Source organism: Odontesthes bonariensis, chromosome 1, assembly GCF_027942865.1.
Source record: "Odontesthes bonariensis isolate fOdoBon6 chromosome 1, fOdoBon6.hap1, whole genome shotgun sequence".
NCBI classification, from domain to species: Eukaryota; Metazoa; Chordata; class Actinopteri; order Atheriniformes; family Atherinopsidae; genus Odontesthes; species Odontesthes bonariensis.
In genome coordinates, this window is record NC_134506.1 from 32,600,801 (window position 1) to 32,628,680 (window position 27,880).

At 41.2% G+C, this 27,880-nt stretch overlaps 1 protein-coding gene across 1 annotated transcript; it reads right to left on the reverse strand.

Annotated features, from left to right (window-relative positions):
- Positions 1-883: 883 nt before the first annotated feature.
- Positions 884-4,753, reverse strand: irx5a (iroquois homeobox 5a). The gene is made up of 3 exons (XM_075464656.1): positions 4,046-4,753; positions 2,787-3,192; positions 884-2,138 (listed from the first exon to the last, which is right to left on the reverse strand). The coding sequence occupies exons 1-3, from the start codon at positions 4,286-4,288 to the stop codon at positions 1,429-1,431; spliced, it is 1,359 nt and encodes a 452-aa protein (XP_075320771.1). The 5' UTR covers positions 4,289-4,753; the 3' UTR covers positions 884-1,428.
- Between the last annotated feature and the right edge of the window lie 23,127 nt (positions 4,754-27,880).

Here is a 27,880-nt window from a genome sequence, read left to right on the forward strand (position 1 = left end):
GAGGCCTTTGGCTCAGAGGCCTACAACTGTTTCAGTACCAAAGCATTCTAATCAGTTTTTTTTTCCTGCACGCACAAAAAAAAAGGAAAAAAAATCGGTCTACACTGTGCCTTAAAAGTTATAATTGCCCCCCCTTTTTATCTGCAGCATGTCAGGCAGGTTTTTATTTTTTTTTCATTCTTTTTTATCCTCTTGTCAAAGTTGCTATAATCCTCATAATAACTGTGATCATTGTTGTTGCCCCAGTGGCTGCGCTTCTTCTTTTTTTTTTTTTCACCAGGTCATTTGATCGAGGATGGGTTTCCGTGACGGATTAACAATCCCCCCTTCCCTTCCCCTCCTCCTCCTCCTGAAATTAGGAGCAAGTGTGACACCTACCTGCAGAAGTTGGAAGAGTTAGAGGACACTGCCTGCTCGACTACCGGCTGCACACAACCCACAGTATCATTTTTGTATCTGTGTGCATGGCAACATTCTCCCTTTGCTCCAAACACCAGCTTTTCCGCATATCTAACGCGCCGTTAAAGAGGCTCTCCATTAATTATATATAATAGAGCAGTATGTTTTAAATGCATGGTCGCGTCCCTTTTAACTGCTTTGCCACGCCTTGGAAAATAGTAATGAGGTCTAAATTTGGCATAAAATCGAGCTCATTACCGGAGTTCACCACCTGATTGCTCTGCATAAAACACGAAAAGTAATTGGGTTAAATGACTGCGCCTTGGTGTTGTTATCATATCAATATCCACTTCTGGAAACGTGCTCAAGAAAAAGAAAAAAAAAAGGAAGAAAAAGATAGGCCCTTTGGTGGAATTTCAAGGAAGAAAAACAAATGTGATAAGCCACAAACTCTGAATATTTGCACCAACAAAACGAAACTGAACCTTTTTATTGTTTAAATATTGCGACATCCTTTAGCTGAATGTAGGCCCTTCTTTTTCTACTCCCACTGCCTTGCTATTTAAAAAAATAATTACCTTTGAACCATCTGTCATTGTGCAAAATGGAATTAAAATTTCGCATAGATTAACTGACCTTAAAGCGCTGTTGACACACCAGGCAATGCCAGCTGTTCCCCCAAATAATCGCTGCACAAGTATTTTTTTTTTCTCCATAATTTACTTCAAAGATAGTGTGTTGTCCATTTTAAATACAAAAATGCTACATTAAATATACATGTTAGTCTTTAATACAAATAGACTCAGGCGGCTGCAGCGATTAAGACCATTCTTGTTACATTTTAGGATTAACCATTCAGAAACTAAAAATTTGAAGATAAGCATTTTACTCAGAAAATAACTGTTCTCAGAATTTGCTTAATCATTGTTCTTTTTTCCCCCTTTTTTCTGTAATGCAACCACAAATAATAATAATAATAATAATAATAATAATAATAATAAATAAAAGTCCGCGTTGAGTGGAAAATATTCAAATATTTGACATACCTTTCTTTAGTTCATAAGGGGAGTCTTTACAAAGATCTACCTGCGTTTGGCCTCTGACTTTCTGGCTCTCCCTTACCAAAGCCTCTGCTCTATTTAACACAGTCTGGTTTAATCCATTGAAATGTGCCGTGGAGCCCGTGGTTACCGAGCCGTGGTTACTGTGAAGGTGTCCAAAACTGCCACCGTAGTTCGTGTAGCCGGGGTAGAAAGGGGATGTGTAGTACAGAGGCCTGGACAGGACCGTGCTGTTGGGGAGCGCGCACTGAGGGGAGGACCGTGAAGGAGACGCGTTGGTAACCATTACAGCGCTCTGACCCAAACCGGGACAAGCCTGTGGCGCCTCGCCGCTGCCCTTACACCTGTCTGAGGACGTGGCGATCTCCGCAAGAGACCAGAGTTTGGGTTTAGGGGCCGATGGAGGTGAGTGGATAACAGAGGTGACGTTGCTTGTCACCACACTCGGTGCTTGGCTCAAATCTGACGGCTTGTCTTGCTGCGCAGCGGTCTGGTTCCCCCGGGTCACCGCCGAAGGAGACGAAGTGGTTGGTTTTGCGGAATCCGGCAGCAACTCTGTAGTCCGCTCTTCCTGGTCTTTTAACTCCGAGTCGCTCAGAAGGGGATCCATGTCTTTGCCATGGTTCTCCTCTTTAAATCTGTCACAGCCCATGTCCCCTGGGTTCAGTAGTTTGTGTTCTAAAGCACAAATAAAGAATGAAATTACTGCCAAATATGCGTAACATTGAAATGCTGATAAATCTGTAACATGTGTTTTGGGTGATCACGAGGCAACTGAACACAAATGTACACTAAAATTGGATATATAAAATTAATTAGGCTTCTTACACTCATTTCCCCTACAAACAGTTGGTGCGTGCTATAAATCCCCCCATAAACACGTGTGCCAAACTGAAAAGGTGAATGAACTATTCTCCCCAGTAGTTAAACAATATAAACCTTGCTGCACGCATATAAGTGTGAGCTTACACCCAAGATATTTTATTTATGAGTGTATTGTATCTCCTAAATATAATATCAGAAGTTAAGATAAGCATTCAGCATATTTAGTTACATTTCCAGCTCAGTTCACCAGCTGCATCCTTATTATGCAGTTAAAGATAAATTGACTGCTAAACACTGTGCGTCACCAGCAATTTCAGCCCCATAGAAGTCAAACGAGGGGAGTTCAAGGTGATTATTATTTAAAGCAATTGTCCCATTATAAATTATATACCACCATTAACCAGCAATCAATTTTGCACCCTGAGTGGAAACGACTGCGATGAAAAATTGATGATTTTTTTTTTTTTTTTTTTTTTTTTCTATTCCCACTACAACACCGACCTGCTTCTGTGTCTGTAGAGTCTCCCTTGTCTAACGGCTTGCTTGGCTCGTCGTCGTCGTTTTTCTCCAAATCAATATTCTCGTCTTCCTCCTCGTCCTCGCTTCTGTTCCGGGGTGTCCAGGTCATCTTGTTCTCCTTCTTTAACCTCCTCCTGGCGTTCGCGAACCAGGTGGACACCTGCGTTAGGGTCATTTTGGTGATGATGGCCAGCATGATCTTCTCGCCCTTGGTGGGGTAAGGATTTTTGCGATGCTCATTGAGCCAGGCCTTCAGGGTGGCAGTGGCGTCCCGGGTTGCGTTTTTGCGGTATGCGGGGTCACCATAAGGGTAGGTGCCCAAGGGTGCTGCGTAAGGATGGTATCCTATTGAGCCGGCCATACCCGTAGTGTGGTCATACGGAGAACTCTGTGATAATTATAATACAAAGAGGAAAAAAAAGTTATTTTCTAAACTGTTGCAAAATAGCCGAGGCTACAAACGTGAGCACACACATACACACGCGCGCGCCCCGTAACACAAACACGCGTGCCTACATAGACACTGGCTTTAATCCAGCAGTTCAAGTTTGAAGTTTATAGGGTTGTTTTAAACTTGGTCGGATAATTTCAATGTGATTTCCGTTTCTTTGACATTTTTAAAAAATTATTACTTTGCTGCACGATGTGAGAGCGCAGTGTTTCTCACTCTCGTTAAAATAGTATCATTTGCAGCTTTAACGATGTATTGACGTGGACAACCAGCCTAAAAATGTTCTTTGTCTTTTCCCGTCGCTCTGTTGTTACTAGGCCTTTAAAGTCAGTTTAAATGAATCGTGCTGCCATGAAATCAATCAGAGGATACAATAAAAGTAATGAAATAAAATGCCCTTTTTATAAAAAGTTGCTATGTTCCACCATTTTCATGTTTCGGCTTTGAAATTTCTGGCACAATTAATAGGCTTACAAAAAATAAACAGAGTTACCCAAGCTGCCATCACACGGCGTTGTGTTGTCTGTCATGAGCCCAGAGAGTTCGGCAAAGCTTTGCTCACTTTTCTTTTATATAAAATAAATAAATAAATACCGTTTACTTTATGGCCATATTGGCAGAATTATCTGCTAAAGAGGCTGCAATTGGCCCAAGAACATGTTTCTTCACCATCCATTCTGTAATCTTAGATCCATGCGTTTTTCAGTGAAGCACATTTGCCTCACTCCGAGTAAGTTGACAACCGAGACTTTTACTTCCTATTATATCAAATAATCTTTCATTTACTCACCACGTATGAAGTGAATGTGGCAGCTGCCGCCGCGTCTGCACTGTATGGTAAGTGGGAGTTGTAGCCTGGCGAGGCGCTGGTGAACGCTGTAGATCCGGCGTAGGGCGCAAACGCGGATCCCGAAGAGGATCTCCCAAGTTCCTCCGTTCTGGGTCCCGATATAACGCTGGTGCTGTACGCGGGGCATGAATACAGGGCTAAAGAGGCGGACGGCTGGTATAAGTAGCCCTGAGGATACGCCATGCTGGAGCCCGGAGAGTGTAAGCCACTTAACTTGCGCACTTTCCCCCCTTATATTTTCTCATGCGCTGGTGTTGGAGCTCATAGAGCTGCGTGACTGCAGACCCGTTGCCTGTCCCCCTCTTGTGAATGACAGTGGTGATGGCAAGAAAAAAAAAAGTAAATTGTTGAAATAAAAAGAGGCTTGAGTGTTGGGTGGATTATTTTGGTCGCTGCCAGCCAGCCAGCCACTCTTCGTCGGAGGTTTTGTGTCGTTTTGCCTTTCTGCTGCTCCCTTATCTGAGCTGCACCGTCGCTCTCATGCTCGTGCAGAAGTTTTATTTTTTTTACCCGTCGGACGGGGGCTTTGCTTGGGAAAATGTCCTGCCAAGATGCTAAGTTGGAAATTGAGGATCCTGACGCCTACTACGCTGCACACCACGCTCCTCCTCTCGGGGTGTAGTCACCGAAGGGAAAAGCAAGCTTATGCTGGGTAACCACAGCCCTGCCCAAACCCATGCTCTCTCTCTCTCTCGCTCTCTTTTTCTCTCTCCCTGTTTCCTCCTCACCCCTCCCTTCTCTCGCGTTAACTAACAAGCCTTCTCATTCTCTATTTCTCTATTTTTTCCTCTTTAACAAGGCTCGTTGCAGTAAGCCTCAAGTGCGCCTGGTAGCCCCCCTTTCGGATGGCGACGTCATGCGAGTCTATCAACTCCCAACTTTGCTCTTTTTCGTCCAAATAGAAGTCCTCACTTTCACACTCGATAAATAACAAATCGGCTGTTGTATGCCAGGATATGGGCTCGCAAGATACCAGCAGGAATTAAGAAGGCGCTCCACTGCAGCGCTCTCTCTTTTTGTCGTTTGCTTCGTTGTGCGTAAAAGAAAAACTTACTTGCGTATACTTGCGTTAAATCAACAGACTGATACTCTGCGATCTCCGCGCGCCCTCTGTTAAAATCCGCAACGGGAGGTTACAAATGGATTACAATTGTGCACGTCGACTTTTTAACGCCAGCTGAGCGCTGCAGCGGTAAGATACACGTCGATAAAAGTAAAAGTAAGATGGCGCAAATTTCGCTCAACCAAACCGAAGAGCCGTTTTAAATTATTATTATCTTTTATTATTATTTATTTATCTTTTTGGTGGGTTAGCAAACTTCCTTTATTTATTTGTTGTCTTTCTTGCTGACCGTCTTTTTATGATTCGATCGTAGGAGTGTGGCTCTCTGGGCCATCACTTGTGTTTGACTGATTTACTGTGGCGGACGCTAAGTAGTTTTTGCAGCGGATCCTGGAATAAACCAGTCAGATACACGCGCTCAAAAAGTCATAAACCCTCAAGCCAGGGCAGATTAGTGCCAACTACATCAAATCCGCCTGGACTAGTGAGTGTAATCTCATTTGATCAGAGCAGATACATTTCTTTTCTTAATACTGGAAAGCATTTAATACAGTTATAGGCAATTACTTTCTCAGATTTAATAGATTTAATACCCGCAGCGTATTCGATAGTCCATAGAAGATTTATTATTATTATTATTATCATCATCATCATCATTTTTGTCAATATCATTATTATTATTATTATTTGCTTTACGTGCGTGGATAGCTGAGAAAATATTCGCGGGGTTGAACAACGACAACAAAAATATTCTTAGTGTTTTAGCATCAAAAAGCTGTTTTCACTCTGGTGACTTACTCTGCAGTTCAAGTCTCAGATAAGCCGAAAGGGATCGCTGTAGGCGCTGCTAAAGAGTGTGTGTACACGGTGTCACGTGCTTCTTACGCTCTGAAAACCTCAAGAGAGCAAAGAATGATGACGCCGGTACAGTGGGAGCACATTCAGACTTTAGACCAGGGCGACAGAGGGAGAGGTGTGTGTGTGTGTGTGTGTGTGTGTGTGTGTGTGTGTGTGTGTGTGTGGTGGTGGGTGGGGGGGGGGGGGATACACAAAGCTGACCTACAGTATCGCCTAATCAGATGAAAGTGATACCATGAGACCTGTTTAACACCACGATTAGACATTCAAGAAAGTATTGGAACATTTTCTCTCTCTTGAAAATGGCTTGTATTCATCTTTCCTTATTGTCATTGTTTTAATGTCAATTAAAGCCTCATCATTATGCTATGATATACTTGTCTCTCTTATAGTGAACTTATTTTGTGTCATGGGATATTATTTCAAAAAGGCACATTTGCCACATTTCTCATTTTGTATTGTGATTCAGTATTGTGCATTTTTTTACATGAATCATTTCCATGTATTTATTGCTTGAGATATGTGACAACGTTTAGAGTGCTGCTATGGCTGCAGGGTATGTGTGTCTTGTGTCCTCCTTAATGCGTTTCGGTTCAGAGTCGCTCTCTGAAGTAGGAGGAGGACCCATAATTTGAGATCACGGAGGCTTTAATAGGACTAGGGCTATGGCAACTGCTACCGCCTCTCAGCACCGCACTGATAAAGGAGGAGGTGGAGGTGAGTACAGTTTTTGCTCATTTGCGCTTTTGGGAAGGTGGTTTTTGAGGCGTATAAGTGGTCTGTCATCACAATATACTGACCCGGGTTTAAGTCTATATAGTTTATTTTTTTTCCTCTTTCCAACTTTGTCGTCTCCTGCTCACTATTGCTTCCTCTCTCTTTTTTTTCCCTTGAAAGAACGACCTCGCTTTTGACGCATAAAAACGGCTTTACTTGGCCAAGAAGAAGTGAATGAAAGATGATGCATGCCACTTAAAATGCCTGAGGGAGCAAGTGTAATCTAAATTGGATATAGAGGCTATTATTACACAACATTATGCGTTGAGGCGGACTAATTGCGCGGCTGGGTGAGTTAAACAGTCAGTTAATGTCGAGTGGCGGACAGGTTTCTGGAGCGCGCAAGGTCAGCTGTACTGTTCGCAAAGCCTTTGGTGGTGTTCAGAAAAATGCTTGAAGTATTCATGGGATTTTTAACCATTCTAAATCTGTGTCCTAAACCGATTAGTTGACACCAATTTTTCTTTGATGTATTAGCTGAGGGCTTTTGCCACTTGGAAGCCAATTGAAATTCAAAACAGTTTTCGCTCCGAATGCTTTGGGGAGATCTGCTGCAAATAATGGATGTAATTTATTTTTGACCTTGCTTCTTTTTTTTTTCCAATGGGAGGGTTATTAAATGATTAAACATATGTGCTCTATGCTACTTGACTAAACAACTAGAATACAGCAAAGGTTAGCTGTAATTACTCTCAAGTACTTAAGTCATTTATTTCTGTATTTTTAGATGTTATATCTTATGATGTGAGCATGATTTAAATGCTTTTCTCTTGGTGTTGTGCATATGGCTGCAAAGTTGCAGATGCTTTTTCTTCTTCTTCTTACTGCATTAAAATATGAACTGACTGATTTTCTTTGTTTTCAATCCATTCAGATCCACGTTGTAGAAGTCACCAAGCAGTCAGCGAAATGTATTCTTTCAACCTTTCAATACACACATACAGAAGCAGTTTGACCAAATTAACTTTATTCACTTTTTGAAGTGATAATTAAAGACTGGTCATGCATAGCCTACATGCTCTAATAGAATGTTCATCTCTGTAAGTTCAACCATTTTTCTCTCCTGCCCTTTTAGAGGACACTATACTGTGGTTATTGCAGTGATTGTTACATAAAAAGCTTATTTTTTGTTCAATGTTTTTTCCGATGAGCACCAATGCTGTTGCTCACACAAATTGATACACAGGTCCAATTTAGTGACTTGATTATTTTTTCTTTTTTTTTATGAAAAACTTATGCAATTAACATGGAGCACAATGAGCTGACATGGTTTTCAGGGGAGCAAATCTTTTTTTCTGATCTCTTTTCTATTGTCATCTCTTTTTCTTTTATTGACCTGAATGAAGATGTATGGAGTGAGATTGTGTGTGTGTTTCCTCCTGATGGGGTTTGTCTAACCATACCCCCCACCTCACAGTCCCCGTGATCCCCGCAAGGCTGAATGGCAGGCCTCTGGATTGGTTAAGTGATGAAATGATGACCCTATTATGGGAAGTGATTCCAAAATGAGCGGTATCAGACAAAGATTGCAGCCCTCTCTCACCGCCACGCCGTCTGCCTGCGCCACACTGCCAGCTGCACAGATGATGATTGATTCGCTCGAGATGGATCACAGGAAGCACCCATTGATTTTTCTGTGTTTTATCAAAAATATTTATTTACCGTTGTATCCATAGGCTGTATCCAAACGCACCCCATTCCTCGTCTTCCAAATGAGGGAGGGTATAAAAGAGATAATTCACCCTTTCCATGACAAGACATATGACCTGAAGTATTATTTCAGATCTGAGTCAATAGGCTCAGTGAGTAAATGAATATTGATTGAATATAATGAAGCCGGAGTGTGAATATGAGCTCTTTCAGTGGCTCACTGTCATCATCTCTACAGTGATGCTAGACCTCTCTGAGTGAGTGTTTTATAGAGCTGCAATTACAGCTCGAATGAAATGCACCTCATGTTAGTCAACATCACAGATGGTTAATTCACCTACTCTACATTTAGCTATTCCTCTCACTGGTGTGTACCTGTATACTTTGATTCATGATCTGAGAGTCTTCGTGTCTCACTGTTGTCTAACCAGACCTACAGCAAAACAGTTTATTTTGAAGGTGCTATAGGTACTGTATGGTAATAATCTCATACTACTTAAAAGCTCTTGAGGTATATAGGAGGTATGTGCCTTTACAAGAGGTAAAGTGAGACAATGTACAAATCAAATGACTGCCAGAATGCTAAAACCTCAGTGTGGGAGCTGTGCCCTAGATATTTGACTTAATCCAATTGGAATAGTATGAGTGAGTTGCAGGGGCTTCTAGGTCTGTTGCTTGCTTATGTATGTGATGCATAATAGAAGTTGACGAGGTTGGTGATAGATCACAACCCAGGTAATGTAAACACATTAATCCCTCAGGGTTCATGTGCATGTTCTTTCTCTCCCCTTTTCTCTTATATCAGCCTCTGCTTCTCTCTGAGCCCCCCACCCCACAATGTTCATCATCTTCTCTAAATGCATTAGTGGAGCACAAACCAGAAGCAGCCTTAATCTGTCAACATGCCCTTTAATTGGAAGAAGAAAACAACACGTGCTTCTGGTTGTGCCATTCCTAAGTGCACATGCCAAAGAAATACAGAGTTCACAGAAGAAGTGATCCCGGGAGAGCGGGGAATAATTAAAAGTATCTTTTAATAGGCTTGTAATGCTGAGCCTGACTCTTGTTGCTTTAAGTAGAATGAAAACTCTGTGACTGGAAACGGACATGCGAGGGGCTTTTGCAGAGGCAGCCTGTAAACGATACGCCACCTCGCCGTCATCAGACATTCAGTCTCTGCCTCAGTCACCACACTCAGGACAACAACCACTTTCCACTGCTGCGGCGGACACCTCAGCTCACCATCTCCCATGTTCTTTTGTTCTCCGAATGAGAGATTCTCCTCCACAACATCAGCTCTCCAACTCCTCTTCCTCAGCCACTTTGGCAAGTTGTGTTTTACCTCCAGCTCACAACACCAGTGGGGAGTGAGGACTGGGATTAAGGGGTTGATTTTGGGCCTACTACACTGTAATCAAATGAGACTGCTTAGGGGAGCAGAGAAGGAGGTGGAGTACTATGTTCTGTCGTGCATTCTTCTGCAGCATTGTTGCTTTTTGTTTTTGTCAGGGCAGGCTTTGATGCTGTATCCCCTTACCTTTGTAGTCCCGGTAGCCATGTTTCATAAACACAGAGTAGGAAACATCCTCAGCATTAGAAATTTAGATTGCTGCTTTCCTCCTGCCATTCTGCATTCCGCACGTGCCCGGTCACATTCTCCATCTCCCAGCACTGAGGTATTAAGTTTCCTCTCCCATGCCTCTGATACATTTAAACGTCTCACAATCAGCCCCTCTTACTCGGTGTGTCATGTATAATCTGTAGCAACAACAATGCCAACATGACTTTATGTCCCTGTCCCTCACTGGGTACTGTAGCAGTCTGATGCCACTGTTTTGTCTCAGGACAGCTGCACTTGCAAAATGCTTACTTCCTTGAAATTGAGAAGTTGGCAGGGGTTCAATTTAGAGTTTGTCTTCATGATTGAGGGTGTAATATTAATACTGAGCTACGCGTTCTATAGAGCACCCTTTGCTTTGTATTATTACTCAGGGAATTGTCAGTCCTTGGTTGTCTTTGTAGTTAACTTAAAATCTCAGTGGGATTCATTGTAATGTATTTCTAAATCTATCCTAAGTCATTAAAACTCAGTGTTCTATTCTACTTCCCATAATTTTCCGTCTCGCTGCAGTCTTTTGCAGTATATTTTATTCTCACGAGACTACTTCGACACGTGATTTCATATTTAAATGTCACACATTGATGTGGATTATTGCAAAATAATTAAATTACCCCCAGATCAGGGTGTTTTTATTTGACAGATATAGGTTTTTCTTTGTAATCAGAAATCTCTGCTGCGCTGAGCTCCAGGTCTTCTTTCTCCTCCTCCTCTGCAAAAGTACCCGTTTTGTCCAACATCTGACACACTGCCCTGGGTGATTGAGCCAGACGTGGAAATCCAAAGCGGAGATGGTCCCCTTAATGCCTGACACCTGGTGCAGATTTGGAAGGGATTGCACTACAGGTACTCCCTTACCTCTTCACCAATCCCAGAAATTCCCTGAGGTATTCCTTTTCTGTCCACGGCTGTGTTTGTTTCTGCTCTGCTTTGCCACCCAGCTATCCAGCCTCTGTCAGTCGGCCTCTGTGTGGGATTAGCGTAAGAGGGTGCTGAAATATGAGACCTATCATCCCTCTGATACACACGATTGTGATTTGTGTTGATATTTGTCAGTCTCCAAATTATTTCAGTGGGATTAAAGTCTTATTACAGCTGTATCACAGGTTTTGTGTCAACAGCTCTGAACCTCTTCTCATCCGACAAAACAAAAATGATAATAAACATTTGTTTAAAGTTCATGTCTCCTTTGAATACTGGAATTAAAAAGATTAATCTGTCACATAATTAGAGGAGTCTGAGTTTTACCAAGCCAGTTGACTTTGTCAGAATGACTACTGACAGAAAAACACCTCCAATGCTAACATCAGTGCTTTTCTTATTCCTATTTGTCCTCTTTTTTTTAATCTGTCTGTTCCTGTTGTTTACAACCACTGAAGCCCCCTCAGCATAGGTGCGCTATACAAGTGGACATGTTACTCCGGATTGCTGCTGTTCACCTTGCAGTTTACATTCACACCTGGAGGCTGTACTGGGACAGAACTGCTAGCCAACATGAACAGTAAGGACATCAAAAGCTGGCATCTCACCACCTGAGTATGCTGATTGCAGGGCATCGCCATGTCAGCTGACCAGGGCATGGAGAGGATTTATTTTGCAGAGTAGAGGCGTTAAATTCAAGAAAGGCAAAATAGTTTTAGTAACAAAGTATACAGTGATAGTAATACACTCTCAAAAGCAGTGTCTAAGAAGCCCAAGGATTTAGCAAAATATCTTATTTGAGTTAAAACATGATTTTGAGAGAGAAATTCAAGAATTTTGAGATCTTAGTGCGAGATTTAAAATTTCAGTCATGGATAATTTATGCTCCACATTGATGAAATTGACATGGATGAGCTGTACAACTGTGCTCCACAGTAATACATAATAATAGTTTTAATAATAATGCATCCGTGAAACACATTCAAGTGCACACTTGGTGAGCTTTCCAAGCACACTGCTTATGTTGACACATGCAACTCTCTTCCTGATGCAAATGCAATCTAAACATTAAGCGAAAGGAAGGCAAGCGTAGCCCATAAAGGCTGTGAGCTCCAAACACTTTGAACAGACAACTATCACTAATCACTCCCAGAGCAGTGCGGCGTGTAATTACTCTGCCAAACGTTTGCCTTTCACAGCTTAGCACCGGGATCCCTGACCCTGCGCTTCCCTGTCTTTCCTCACCACCGTGCATGTGGAAGGGCTGTGCCCCCCTCAACTCACCCTCTGCCCCTTTACCAAGGGGGTAGGCAAGATGAGCTCTCTCTCAATATTTTGAGGAAGCGTGGAGGAGGAAAGGGAGAGGGAGAAGGCTGAGGTTGGTGCTTCCGGCTTTGTGGGAGCCCATTTAAACAGGCTTTGAAACCCTAGCCATCCGGAGATCAGAAATAGCCTTATTGACTGCATGGGCCCAGAAGTGACTGAGCACACACTGTTCTTAGAATTCACCCTTCCTGGCCGCTCTGAACAGTAGGGGGTGTAGTGCATGCTAGGGCCATCTACAAAGTCTCGGCACATTAATTTTACATCAGGAGAAAAACCAAATTTTCTGCCTATTTTAATTGACACAAGGTTGTATCTTGCCTTATTTTGGCGTTGCATAACTTCTTTGTGCCTTCTGCTGAGTGCCAGACACCTTAATTCTCCTTTGCTTGCCTCTCCTCGAGTCCTATTTATTGATATTAGTGATGCGGCTGTCACTCTGCAGCGTGATCTGTCCTCTCTCTGGGTGAATGCTGATAAGATGACACAATGCAAATATGAAGTGTGAGGGAGCCGCCTTGGCAAGCAGGTAACGTGTGCAGGAACCGGCATCCCATAATGACTATTAGCTGGATTTCACAGCCTGCGCCTGATCTTTTGCAATGACAGGGGCCTTTATTAAAAGGAGGGGTGAGCCACTGCCCCTCCTTATAAGCCCCATACATGTACATAGATACATGCACTCAAAGGCACATACACAATGGAAAGCGATATGTATGAGTTTGTCTGATATTTGAAAAATGATAGTATATGCCACCTGAGTACAGTTGTCTTTAAAATGAGTTTTTTGTGCATTTAAAAAAAGAATTCATAAAGTTAAGGTTTTTTTTGTATTCATAAATTATGAACAAATTAAACAGGATGTCTTTGTATATTTAGCTGGCCTTATACCTCAATGATAACACAGATTTAAAACAAAAATGTTCAGTATATTATAAATGCACAAAGTACCCTTATCTTAATTTTACTGACAATCATCTTAACCATATTGTCATATGTCACCATTTCTGTACATGTTGATTTCAAAGTGCAGTCACTGAAAGAGCTCTCTTGGTTGCCGCATGATCCTGTAGAGGCTTTTCAGAGAGCCTCATTTTATCACTGATGTAGTAATTTCGACTTCATCAGTCAGTTGTGACTAAAAATACATGAGGGATTAGCTTCACGGCCAGACTATCTCTTATTGCTTTGATAACATAATGGGGTCTGGTTGCTCATGGTTACAATCATCTGATATTAAGGTTCATAACATTCAAAACTGCTCTTACAATACTACAGGCTTTTTGAAAAAGAATAATGGAGTGTGATCTTTTTAAACTCTTATGAACATTTTGTGTCTCTCCTTTTAATTCCTTTGTAGGAGCATTTAGCAAAGATGAAAACAGCACCCTCCCCCACTCCTTCCCCTCTCTGGTTTCTATTCTACACAAATTAGCTATGGTCCTGGAGGGCAAAATGACAAGAGGTTACTGGAAGACTATGTGTTTAATTAATTGAAAAATGCTTAAATTGCTTTTACAGTTGTTATGTGGAGTGAAAAAAGGGAATCCGTGTTGCCAGTACTCACCCATAATTAGCACCCAGGGGAATTAAATATTTAGCATTAGCTGTGTTGCAGCACTTAGGACACAAATTTCTATTTTAACTATGAAAGCGAGCCTGTCTTAAGTGCATGAGTCTGTGTGGACAGCTGTGCAAAGGGGAACAGCACAGGATATTTCAGCGAGACACCCCAGTGGCATTCCGGGTCCTTCCACATCACATGTGTAAGAGATATGGCAGTTGTATTCCCAGGGGTTAGGCATTACTCAGAGTATTTAGTTTTCTAATTAGGCTGAGGGCCTTCGTCCATGCCTACCACTACCATGGGAGCCAATGAGAATTTCCTCTCAGATGTGTCAAACTCTCAGTCTGAGACACAGAGAGGAAAAAAGAGAAATGTAAATAGGGAGGGAAAGAGAAAGTGTGTGTGAAAATGTGCGAAAGAGAGATGCACACGTGGTTGAGGGAGAAATAAAAGACCTGGAGAAAAGCCTTTGTTTATTCCAACTTTAATTACACATCGCCTTTAATGACTCTGCTAGTGTGTGTGTGTGAGGCTGCCAAGGGAGAAGCTGTGGAGCCTTAATGATCTGTAGAAGTGGATGTCAGCCGAGCCGTTGGAGACTTAAAGCCCATTTTTAACAGTCCCTTTTGGTTTGGGCCTAGAGGCGACAGCGCAAATGGAGTTCATGCTAAGCCACACTACACTAGATTAGACTCGGGGACTACTTTGGTGTCTGGTCAACTGGTTTCACACAAGGGCTGGGCCATTTGGAGGCATCAGCAGCTGACCGCAGCAACTGTTAGACATGTCAGTGTGCATCAGGTTTCCCACTAATGAGAAGTAATAAAGGTTATTCCAACTTTATAAGACTTTTATCTTTGTCCACAATGGGATTTTGACATTAGTTATAGAAGGTACTCTAAGATGGGACTTGGAATTTGACCCCTATTTTATATGTGCACTTAAGTGCAGATATGGCGACGAGAGAGATAATTAAAAGCTCTGAATCTGGAGCTTGGATGAACATTTTGGATTGTAAAATATCGTAGGCCTCACTGATATGGATGTCTTGGATTAGCCACTCAGGGGAGGCACACAGGAGTTAGCCAGACTGTTAGATTGTCCAACATTGCAATGATCAAAGAAGCTTCTGTTGCAATATGATAAACCATAATGAGCCACAACAGAAGTAAGTGATGATTAAGACTTGGATCTTGTTCTAGTGAATCTGCAATAACACAGAATAGAAAAAAAGTAGACGATTGCACCAAATTGAATCACCGAACCATGTTCAATTACCACAACAGAAAATGTAACCCCTTTGAAAAGCTGTGTTATTTGTTTTGACATACAGCTCTCTTAAAAGAAAAAATCACCCACCCTAGCTCCAACACAGAATGCAAAACCCCTTGTTCTGTAAAACAAATTCCTCGGATTATTCAAAGCTTTGAGAATTAGGATGGAAAAATCCATGCGTAAAATTGCAGTCCATTCAACTTCAGGCAATATTTTCCTCTAGAGGCAAATATGTTAATTGGGCTTCCTAAAGTAGCTCAATCCTCAGGTTATTTAATTTCCCCAAAAGCCATAGCTGCGCTGAATTTAGAAGTAATATGGTTGTAAAACTCCTCACACCAGTACGTTGGCCATCAGGGGAAAAATAGCAGTCATGAAAAAAAGAGATGAAAAAGAGAGTGATAGTTAAAGATTATCAAGAAGAGAAATAAATGTTTTTACTGAAGAGATTAAGCATCATTGCACTGGAAAAAAAAATATCACAAATATAAGAATGTATCAGTAAGTCACAAGATTGTACAGACACAAAAAAAAAACTGAATCGAGCTTGAGCTCCCAAAGTGTTATCATCTTCATTACTGTAATGTCATCTAATTGCTTGGGTCTGCTTTTCCCGGAGGCTGTGTGCAGCTCTGTCGCGGGTTCTTAGTGCTCCAGCAGCCTGGTCAAAAAGACATCCTGGCAGAGTCCCAGGGTGGATGCATCGCCCACGCACACTGCCCTCGCCAGCTCCCAGAAGTCTTTGTGGTGAACCACTGACCGTGCTGTTCCCTATTTTCCTCCAGCCCAGCAAATAATGTGTCAGAAAAAAAGATTATTGATAGCCCATAAAAGAAGAGCCAGAATGTTGCTGCCTCTCTGCTCCAACTTTAAAGAACAATACAAGTGCTAACCCATCAGTTTGAATGCTGCCATGAAAGAGTAAAGCATTTATTTTTCTCATTGTTGTTCAACGAGGTCAAAATGGAGCTACGACTGGAACATGAACAGATAACAATAACTTCTATTTATGTAAAAATGATGCTTCATTTTCCCTTACATTTAAAAACCTTGTAGTAATGTTGGCAGCCGTGTTCAGTTTCTATATAAAAAGAAAGAATCAGATTCCTCAAAAGGAAAATTTGAATTTCCTCGGTGCTCTGCTGAGTCATTTGCATTTTGCCCAGTTTGCCAGACACTGGTGAAGCTGTAGCTCATATGGACTAAACGCTGGTGATTCTCAGACACATGAGAGAAGCTCTATATTTACAAAAATTAACGACGCTCTCCATTCGGCACACAGCAGCTGTCCGTTACACTTAGCTAACAGAGACTGCAGATTGTCGACATTTACAGAGCACTGTGAGCGAACAGTTGGGGCAGATTTATGTGTGCTTTTGGTCTACTCGTGCTAGAAATCAACACTGACACTCTGAAGCAAAAGTTCTACTCCTTTCATTTAGTGTTCGGTCATCTTTTCAACATGCCTGTTTTCATGGAGAGAGCTCGTTGTTTTTAAATAGTATCAGTCCTCAAACCATGTTCCAACAATTAACAGCCATCGGCTCTACTAAGTAACCGTATAGCATGCTGAAACTTAAAATGATCTGAGCCAACAAAGTGGGATAGGCATATAAAAAGATCGATATGAAAATGTATTTTCATGTTGGTGGTTTCTTAGTTCATAATGTAATTATGGAATGGCATTTAATGTAAATGGTGGAGGTCATCAAGTTCATCCGGTAGAAATTTGCCTAAGAGAACTTCATACAGGATTAGTAGAAAGGAAAATTAAAACTGCAAAGACTGCAAAAGACCTTGATGAACATTAAGCAGGCTCTGGTTCAGTGCTGCTGCTCTGGTCAACATTGTAGAGACACCTGCTGTAAATATTACCCTCATGGAAGTGTCACCAGGGGAAAACATTTCCTGAACCACAAGAGACACGGTCAAAGAAACTTGAAATGAACATTCAAACAAGGCTGTGGGATAATGGAGCTGAAATAAACAAAGGCATGTTTTGTGGAGAAAAAAACCCACCTCTGCAACTCTCTGAGCATGGGGGTGGAGCGCTCGTGTTTGGGCCTGTGTGCATTCAGTAGCAAAGGAAACATTTCACTGACAACAGTACGAAGGAAAAATTAATTAAAGTGAATTCCAGGAAATTTTGGAAGCAAACATCACACCATCTGTAGAAGTACAAAGGGTAAAGAGAGGCTGACATCTACAACAGGATACTGATGCTTGACACATCAAAAAGTCTACCCTGGGCTACCTAAAGACACACTAGTTTCAGGTTTTGTTATGGCCAACATAGTCTACTGAGCTGAACATCTCTAAAAATGTGTTGGCCATTGCTGGCAAGACAGCCCAAGGATCTCGCAGATGATTAGGCTTTCTATTGGAAGAATGAGTGAAAATCCGCCAAAGGAAAGATGGTAAAAAAGCATTTACATGCTGTGATGCTTGCTTACTTAGTCCTGACCAAACCTTTGCTGCTCTCTTTTAATGTAATTAGATTACCAACTTGCTGGCTATTTACTGTAACCTCTGATCCCTGGTGTCAAAATCTTTCCATGCCACTGGGCAACACTGTTATATTGTGTAAAAGGACTCGAGGCTATGCGGACACACAAATAAACCACAGCCTTTCTTTATATTGAAAAAATTGATTTAAAAAAAAAAAAAAAATCTATATATTTATGTGATGGCTAAATATGATTTTAGGCTCTGTATTATATGTGCTATATTCTCAGTCAAATCCAGATGTCAGTAACTTACACTAAGCCAGACATAAGCAGGGTATCATAACGTATAATAGGAATAATGGCCCTTTGATTTTTGGTTTTCTTATTGGAACACCTGTCACTTTTTGGCAAGGGCACACCATAGCACCAGGTCTTATGTGGTAGCACTGGGGGAGGAGTGTTTGTGTGTGTGTATGTGAGTGTTAATGTATGAGGGAGTGGAAGATGAAACGGCAGCAGAGGAGGCAGTGATCACACAGACAGACGGGGTGAGTGACAGACAATACCTGCTGTAAAATTCCCTCACATCTCCCCTGATCTGTATTCATAGATCTCGGCTTCTACGCATCGCAAACTGTAGCCTACACCAGCGGGCTCTTTGGGCGCACCGCCCTGCTCAGTTTCACTCTTGCAACTCACTACACAGGACCATTTCTCTCTTCTTTCCCAAAATATTTGCCATCTTTTGTTCTTTGTCTAAATTATGCTTCTGATCACAAGGTGAAAGCTGAATGGATCTGTGTGACACATATGGAGTTCTCCCTTCTTATCACACCTGAGTCTTTTCCATCAAATGCAGGGCTTCTTTTTTCAGAATGTTTGTACACTAATGTCTCTGTGATACCTACTTCCTTTGCTTTTATTTTGTGGCAAATAACTAGTTTCCCTACTTAACATAAAACCCTCTTATTAAATGTTTATTGAATACTTTCTAGTAATTCCCTCTGACTTTTGTTCATTGTTTGTAGTCAGTGAAAGTTCGTCTGAAGAGTTTACTCAGGACCTTTATCAGCACTATCAGAGCCTATGTTTTGTGCTGTTGCACCCCCCTCGATGACTGACTCCAGGCCTAAAACTTCCTGAAACCTAAGCCATGTTTCAAGAAAAACACACGCACTCCAAGGACACCACAACACAGCGGCTGCTCAAACTGGATTAGGTTTGTTGTGTCAGATCTAGGTTTCAGGTTTGACTTGGGTAATGTGTCGTTTAATTTCTTCGGGAATTGTTTTGACAAAACAAGTTAGCGTAAAGTAGGAAATGTCGTCTAAAACAAAAAGGGTGTGTGTAGATCGTGTAGCTTGCGTGGTTTTTTTCTTTTTGTTTTTTTCCCTTCATGCTCATGTGAAGCATATGTCAGTCATCAGTGAAGTGTTACAGTGGAAGTGACATCAGAACCCTGGAGGGCCTGCACTGCGAGAGAGGCTTTTTGATAGGATTTCTGAGAACAGAGAGTTTAGCGAAAAGAAAGGAGCTCCTTGAGTGTCTCTTGTTTGGGGAGAAAAAAAGTCTTTCCATTCAAACTGTGCAGATGAACTGGAAGGTGCTTTACTGAACCTTTAAGCTGTCAGCATGAGGTACATGTCATGATTGTTGCTAAATGACATTTAGTGGGACAGGGGTAATTATTTTGACTTCAGCACACACAGATGAAGATGTGTTTGTCAGCTGTGATTATAATTACAATAATTCTGTGATAGTGATGCTGATTGTTGTTGGGTTTTACTGACCCGTGTGTTGAAACCAATTTCGTGTCTCGTGTTGCACGGTGCCAGTTTGGGCTGGAATCGCTGAGGAAAGAAGGTAACTAGTACTTTTTTTGACTGGCAGTGGACAATCGGGACGAAAGCTGTTGATTGGACGGTGCCTGCCGAGCTGATCTTTATCCTGGCTTGTCTCAGGCTGGAGGTGATGATGCCCACAGCAGCCAGAGATTGATGGGGGGCCTACACAAACGGCGAGAATGAGCTCTGCCCTTTGAAGTCGTCCACATGGAGGGAAATTGATATATCAGTTTAAGCCCTGGACCCTATTAAAGGAGCCCCCATCAGGTTAATGTGATAGCCTCTATGTTACCCTGAGACCCATTCAGGTCAGCCCTAATTCCTGCCCCTGCTCTCTGCAATCTCATTTTAGTTTTCATCAGTAATGTTCTTCCTATCAGAGGAGCTCTGCAAGGGAGTATGTCTCACAGTCAAATACTGTGCCATCTCTCTCCGAGTGATTTAAAACTCCAGCCAGCACGTTAATCACCAGCTAGAGATTCGCATGGCTATTTGTAAAGACTGAACAGTCTTTAAAGTGGGCTCCAGAGGTACACACTTCCCTAGACAGTACTAGGTACTTCTCTAAGCCCTCTCGTTCCCCAAAGACTCCCCTTCTCTTTGCTCCCTTTCCTTCAAGTCTGTCCTCTCCGAGGTCTCAGCCCCTTGTCCCTATGGCCAGCCATTGAAGCAGGGGCCCCAGGTCTACAGAGGTGAGGCCCGTGATTATAAATTTTTAATTGCATGCAGAAATACATTTACATTAAAAATGTAGAACAGTGTCTTTTTAATTCAGACACGCTGTATTTATTATTAAACCATTGTCTTCGAGGTCAGCTCACAAGGAATTATCTGTCCATCACATTCAGGTTGCTGTGTGCGCACTGGTCGGCCAGACAATCCTTAGGTTTTAAACATGTCTGTTATTCACTTTGATTTCCTTCTTCTTAGGTAAGCCATCTGGCTGGTCCGAATGGCACATCAAAAAGATCTGCTCTGTCACCTGAGTTAAACATGAATGAGACTAATGGCTGAAATCCACTTTTTAAAAAGGACAGGTGATAGTAGTCAAAAAGGAGCAGGACATTAGAAATTCACTTACTGATAACTCAGATCATTGTCCACATAAAGGGGGGGGATTTAACCCTCCCTATAGTCCTGCCATTACTCTGATTTGGTCTTCTTTGACTGAAGTATAAATAATCAGTCTTTGTTCATTGCTAAATATTTACTACCACTATAAGTGATGACAATCTGAAACAGCCACGCCGTAACTTTATTTTAAAAATCACATTCATTGCTAAATCGCAGATTTCTAATCTTTCGACTCTGCTCCCTTCTTTGGGTCTCTTTTCATATCTTTACAGAACATCCAGCACACCAAGCTTCCATGAACAAAGAAAGAAAAAAAGAAAACTCTCACAAATTTGTTTATAACTGCGTCTTTTTAGTTCTACAGGCCCATGCATATTTTGTCTCCTCTGAGTCGAGAGCGTTGAGATTAATCCCATGTTGTTCCTATTATTGGCCTCTCCTGAGACATTATGATTTGAATGACTGTCTAAGTGCCATCAGATCCATCAATTGGATTCAAAGAAATGTTATCCATTACTCTCTCCAACCCAGCAGATGTTGAGGTTTTTGTAAGTCGAATTCCTTTATTATGGTAATACCACTGTTTTGTCACATGCAGCATTTCCATTTGAGTAGGGTGGAAAAATCATCAGATGGATTTGGCTCCCTCAATAAGAGATGTTTGACATTCAGTGAGATGAGAAACATGAAAAACACATTTCAATGGCAAGTGGCATATGACAATCACAACGAGACGACCCTTTGAATGAACAGAAGATCACAATATAATTGCAGCACCATGTTGTGTTTTTAAGACACTGCCTTGTATAAATTTTGCATTGATTATGTTGTTTTGAAATGTACAGGACACAAAGGATGGGGACATTTTGCAGTGACAATGCCAGCTTTTCCCACTTTCAGCCAGACTTTTGCTTATCATAAAAGCAGAGAACAAATACACAACCATATGGACATGCAGCTTTGAAGAATCAGGAGTGCAGGAGTGCCATTACTTTCCTCTGTTGTTCAACATTTAAACACAAATACCTGTTCCAACACATGCTGCCTCATTTTCACTGCCGGGTTTGAGCTTTTTTGGCTTTTTTCCAGATGGTGAAATTAAATTCTGATTGACACGAAGCTTCCATTAAATCATTGGAAGTAATCATAACCTAAATGAGTTTTACACATTGTTTTCATTTTCATTGGACTATGATTGTAATGTATGTCTGTATTTATGTCTAGCTGAGGATATGAGACTCTGTGAACGTGTGTATTTACATGTACTCTGTCTCCAAATGTCTGCATATCTGCAAGTGTGCGTGTTAGTTGCAGGCTCAGAGGCACGGCGAGGGTCTGCATGAGGGAGTGTGGTGGCAGAGCGCTCCTCTGATAGGCCAGATCCAAGGTGCACTGAAGCCTTTCGCATATATATGGAATTTTTGAATATCTAAACCATTATTTAGCATCCAAATCAGTTCTGCTTGTCTGACTGATGGACAATTTCAGTGTGACCCCGGTCTTTTTGCATGTGACCTATACTGTCGGGATTCTTGCATATTGTTTGGATGTTCACGTTGACTCCTCTCCCAATTCTCTCTTTGATCCTTTTAGCATGCTCTTTGTGTCGGAATTCATGAAATATTCATAAGTGGACTGTGGCTTTTCCATATCTTTATGTACAATTATTGGCAGGCGTCCTGTTATGTCAAGCCATCTTAATAGTAGGTATTGGGCTCGGTTAAGTGTGACTTCAGATTTTTCTGACAGTTAAGCTGGTCTGTGTTATGAATTGATAAGGTGGGGCATTATATTTGCAGATTGTGCAGCGTGGTTACCTTTTTTTTGCCTAACATTAATATTAATAAACTCAAATAATGTGTCTCACATGAAAGAATAAATATCAGCAATGCAATGTAGACTGTATTGTTAAAAAATATATTATCGTTATTATTATTATTATTGTTATTGGTAATCATAATAATATTTTTTTACATATTATTATTATTATTATTATTATTATTATTGTTATTAGTAATCGTAATATTCATATTTTTTTAAATATGATGATGATGATTATTATTATTATTGTTGTTATTATTATTATTATGGCCGTAATCGAGTCCTGATTTGTCAATTATGCCAAGAAGGTTAATAGTGTGTTTCTCACCATAATGACCAGTGCTATTGGCAGCAGGAGTAATTGGATATGCCTCCATGTGCAGCTAAGGATTTGGAGGACCATAGAGGCCTGCAGTGTGGCCCTTGCCAAACTTGTCCTTGGGAGTTTCACATGTAAATACTGTCTATTCTCCAAGCTTTTAATAAATGTTTCGGGAGGTTTATTAATGTGCAAATGGGTGAAAGCACTGCTCCCATAACCCCCTCCCCTTCCATCTACCCCCAGCACAACGTGTGCACAGAGGCACAGAGCTGTTTAAGGAGAAGAGATTCACAAATCAGCTGCCGTGGAGCTAAGCCTGTGGCTCTCTCCATCAGGGAGCCACTAGGAGTATTTAATTCTGTCTCTCCTCTCTCCTCTCTCTGCATCTATGAACAAGACCTGTGTGTGTGTGTCTATGTCTGCATGTGTGTTCTCGACAGTCCATTACCTGTCCAAGATTCTCCATGTTTACTTATTTGTTCCATTCTCCAATAAGTTCTCCAGGTGCCTCTTCAGCCAGTGAATGGCAAAGGCTGTACGAGAGAAATGGGGAGAATCTCGTGAAAGACATCCAGATACTGGTATCCTGCATAGAGTTCCTGCACTCGCAGGGGCATACAAATGGGCAAATCTAAGGATAAAGGCTCCCAGGATCCAGCTATAGTCATATGAATGCAAATAGGATTAAAGTGCCAGCTTTAGAGGCTGATATACAATTCACAGTTCTTATATGAGTCTGCCTGCAGTCAGACCCCATACACCACTCTTGAAAATGAGGATATGTTTATGAAGATGGCTTTCTTGTCCCTGTCCAACCCCCCACCTCCTCCTTTTTTTCCCCAACCTCCCGAAATGGCTGTCTATGATTCCCAGCTAGGAAGGCCCTTCTGATTATCATTCACTGTCTCATCTTTCAGGTGTTTTTCAGTCAATATTAGTTTGATCTTTGTCTGGGGGATAAATGATTGGCTTGATGTAGTGCACATTTGTTTTTACAAACCCAACAGAGTAGACTACAAAGGGCTTTTCATTCAGGTTTAGACAGCACTAGAAAGCTTTTTTTTTTCCTTCTCTTTTTTTTCTTTTATATTGCCTTTAAAGTTGGCTGATTTAACAAGCGTTTAAACCAACTGATCTTAAAAAAAAAAAAGAAAGAAAAGAAAAAAAGGTGAAAAATGTGTTTCATGCTGCGGCTTGCTCTTTCTGTTTCACAAAATAGTTAGTGAGTGCAGTCAAGGCCTCTGTGCCCATAACCTCTCAATGACTGTTGATCTCAATAAATATTGCTTGACGTTTGGCTGCTGTTTTTCATGTTGGGGAGTCAATAACAGGGGACATTCTGCTTCATATATTTTCATTCATTAGGTTCTCTTTTTGTAAACTAAGCCTCGTCTTCCCCTCTGCCGGTCTTGCTTCCCTCTCTCTGCTCCCCCTGTCTGAGCTCTTGTTGCAACTCTGTCAAAACCAAGATCTGTTTTATCTCCTCTCATGAAGTTAAGGAAGCTGGCAAAGCTGTAAATTTGGACGCCCTTCGTTAAGGGTGCTCCCTTGGCTGTAATTCATCTCAATCCTCAGCGGTCTTTAGCTCCCTTTCAGAGGCTGTAAAGTACTCCCAAACACTCTGTGGCAGTTGGGGGAGAGACTGCTGCACAGAGGGCCTAGGGGGGTTTACCAGAGCGGGGCTTGTGTTGGAGGGGACAGTCCGGGGTCTGTAACACATCGGGGTCAGGTGACAGACATGGAGATGATATATGGACGCTCGTGTGACACAGTGCTAACAAGCACAGGCTTTTACAACGAGTCTCATTTTCCCTTTCTCCTTGTTTCACCCTCCTTTCTCTACAGCGCTCCCAGTCTTGTATTTTCCTGTCTCTCCTTCAGTTTCAATCAACACTTGTTAGGATGTTGGATCCTTTTAAAAACTTTATCTATGACAGTTGTCAAATGGATGGGATGAAAATAAGAGGATTATTATAAGGAGCAACATTGCAGTGAAGAAGCTGTAAAACAAAATGGGTATCCAAAATCAGACTGTGAAGCAGCTGCTCGGTAATTAATCTTGAAGATTAAAATTATTCATTCACTTATTCAAAGTATTTTTGAAGTGTGAAAAGAAATGATCCCTGTACTTTTTTGTGTAAGTGAGAATCTAAGGTTGATATTTAAGCACTTAATAATGCCTGGCAATCATACATACAGTGATCATTTTATAAAATAAGGCATTGCTTTGTTTAACTTAAGAAATGAATAGCTCATACATTTTAATGGATTTCAATTGCCCCGTAGGAAGGCCAAACAATCTGACAATGTCAAAGTTAAAAGCCTCATTCGTATGTAATTATAATATGTAGTTTTGCATCAGCTAGTGTATAAACTTAAGTATTAATCTTTTATGACATACAATTTGACAGCTCTAAATGTTAGAACACACATAACAATTATTATGTTGCACTTAAAGGTCAGTTGGCCCGTAAGAGGCTTCTGCAGGTTTTGAAACAGTAGCTTTAAGCTAATTTACTTTAGGAAATAGCCAGTCTTGTGCATATGTAAGATCAGAGTGTGAACTTTGTGGAACCATGATCTCTATTTTTGTAGGCTGATGATGAACATCCAGTAAAACCTATACTGGCTTGATGGCAGCCTGACTTTATTTTGGGATGTTCCTCTGGAGAAGGAATTGAGTGAGCTGGGTTCATGAGAGAGTTTGTTTAAGAACTCATCTGATGGAGAGGCAGGGAAACAGATGGGGGGAGTAACTGTGTGTGTGTGTGTGTGTGTGCTTCTGAGCAGAGGGGGTTTGGAAATAGCACTCCAAGCTAGGTCCTTACATCCCATCTATCCACCCAACACCACCCACCAAGCCACCAGCCAGCAAAGCAGGAAAAGAGGCCTTCCTCCAGCCCACATTCCGGCTCAGATCTGATTGCAATGCAAACATGGCATCTCTCCCCAAATCCCTTGGTAAACATTTTCTGAAGCAGGGTAAAACAGAAAGGCTGTGAAAGTCTAATGAGTTAATTATGGCAATATAGTCAGCTGATAAGAGCTTAGTCAAGTTAGTCAGGTTTTAAATTCATGAAGAGGTGTCAAATTTGTCCCTTAAGATACAATCTTCCAGTGCTGCTTGGGTATCTGTTTGTTTGAAGTAATCTGTCCCTTATATTGGAAGTTTTATTGCTGTCACCTGACAGAATGAGTCAGAGACCCTATCTATAAATGTTCATGTTGGCCGGATGGATTCATGTTTTTATTGTATTGGCAACATCTTAGTCCACATTTATGAGGTTAAAAGAGAGGGTTTCTGCTTTAGGTCAGAACCTAAAAATAGTCCAGTCCTCAGAAGCTGTGCCACAGGCAGCCAGGAAGTGCTTTGATTCCTCTTCCCTCGTTTTTTTTATTTTAAAAGAATATTCAATAGAGCCTCTGGATCTGGCGAACAGGTGGCAAAGCTTAGTTTCCCCCCTTTAGTGCTAAAGCAAACTTCCCCAACATATTTTAGCATCACAAAAGCCCTATAACACATGCAAAATATTGCCCTTTTCCTGCTTGCTGTATATTGAAAACAATTCTCTTGACTTTTGCTCTGGAGAGTGAAAAAAAAGGCCAAAATGATACCATCCTTGGTGATAATGACAAAAAAAAAAAAACATACAATCCAACTGCTTGTGTTAAATAGAATCAACAGAACTGTAATAGCTCGAAAGTAAGTTAATCAGGATTTATGCAGACCATTATGCGTATTAACGCGTGTGCTTCTGAGTGTGTGACGCACATTGTGGCTCGTCTTCGAAACCTGAAGCCAGGCTTAAGGGTCCACCTGTCTCTGGTTGTGGACAGATGAGGCCTGGCTGCCAGGAGCTCCATTCATCTCTATTGCTAATGCTAATACTAATGCTAACATTAGTGCTAACATTAGCTACTGTTCTTGTTTCACTCTGTCAGCCTCATGCCATTCCCCTGACCAGAGCCAAAAGTAAGACAGATAGGCCACTTATGCAGATGGTCTTGCACAACATACATTATGTTTGCTCTCTGAAATATGTGAAATAAAATATATATATTTATAAATTAAGTGATGAATTTTTAATAGCTGTTAAGCTTGTTACACTCCAGCATTACCCGTGGGGAAATTCATCTCCACATTTTACCCAGTGTAAAGGCAGAATATTTCTAATGCCTGCAATAACATAGTTATCTTTAGGTAGTTGTTTACTCCACACTGTAAAGGCCAAGTTGATCTGAGGGTATATGATCCCAGAGCCTTCTTGGTATGAAATGATATGTGTAGTAATTAGCCCAATGCAGAGTGTATTTACTTATTGCTTGCAGTACTATTGCTAGTTTGTTGCAAGAGCCTCAAGTGATCTGTTGTGATAAACCTTCTCATTAGCTGTGTTTCCATATAAGTTGCCAAGTGAATTTGACGGAAACCCTTGAAATTTTGCCAACAAGATGCCAACGAGGCACACTACTACTGCCTGGTTTGGAGGGATTGAACTAGGTTATGCAGTGTTGTCAGGAGATGGGGGTTGTGGTTGCTTATGGTGTATTCTTTTCGAGTTTGGGTCCAGTCGAATACTTTTATATTGACTAGAAAGGTTTAAAGTCAAAGTCAAATGTATTTGTATAGCACATTTCATGTACAAAACAATTCAAAGTGCTTTACATAAAATAAAAGCATTGCAGCAGGGAGTGGAAGAAGCATTAAAAATACATAAAAGAATATAAAGAGAAACAAATAATATAATTCAAATGAATTTAAAAACAAGCAACAGTCTAGATAAGTTTAAAGATATTGTGCAGATTTCATGCATAGACACATGAGAAAATAAATGTTTTTAACCTGGATTTAAAAATGTCTACATTTGGTGAAAGTTTAATCTCCACTGGTAGTTTGTTCCACTTGTTTGCAGCATAACAGCTAAATGCTGCTTCTCCATGTTATAGCCTCTGTGTAAGCATCCAAAGCACTTTTTGTAGAATATTTCTTGAATACTCGAAGTGTCTGTGCTGCAGACCCACATCACAGCTTTTAAAGTTTCAATATAGTCGAATTCCCTTTGCAGATCAGCCATCTTTTTTCTAAGTCCATAACAATTTGGCCTACCGTCTTTCCTTTACCCCACGATGTGTTCCAACAAGGTCAAGAAAAGGGCTTTGGAAAAAATGATAGGTGCTAATTTTCGTGACTATTTGCACTGACCCACAGTCTTTT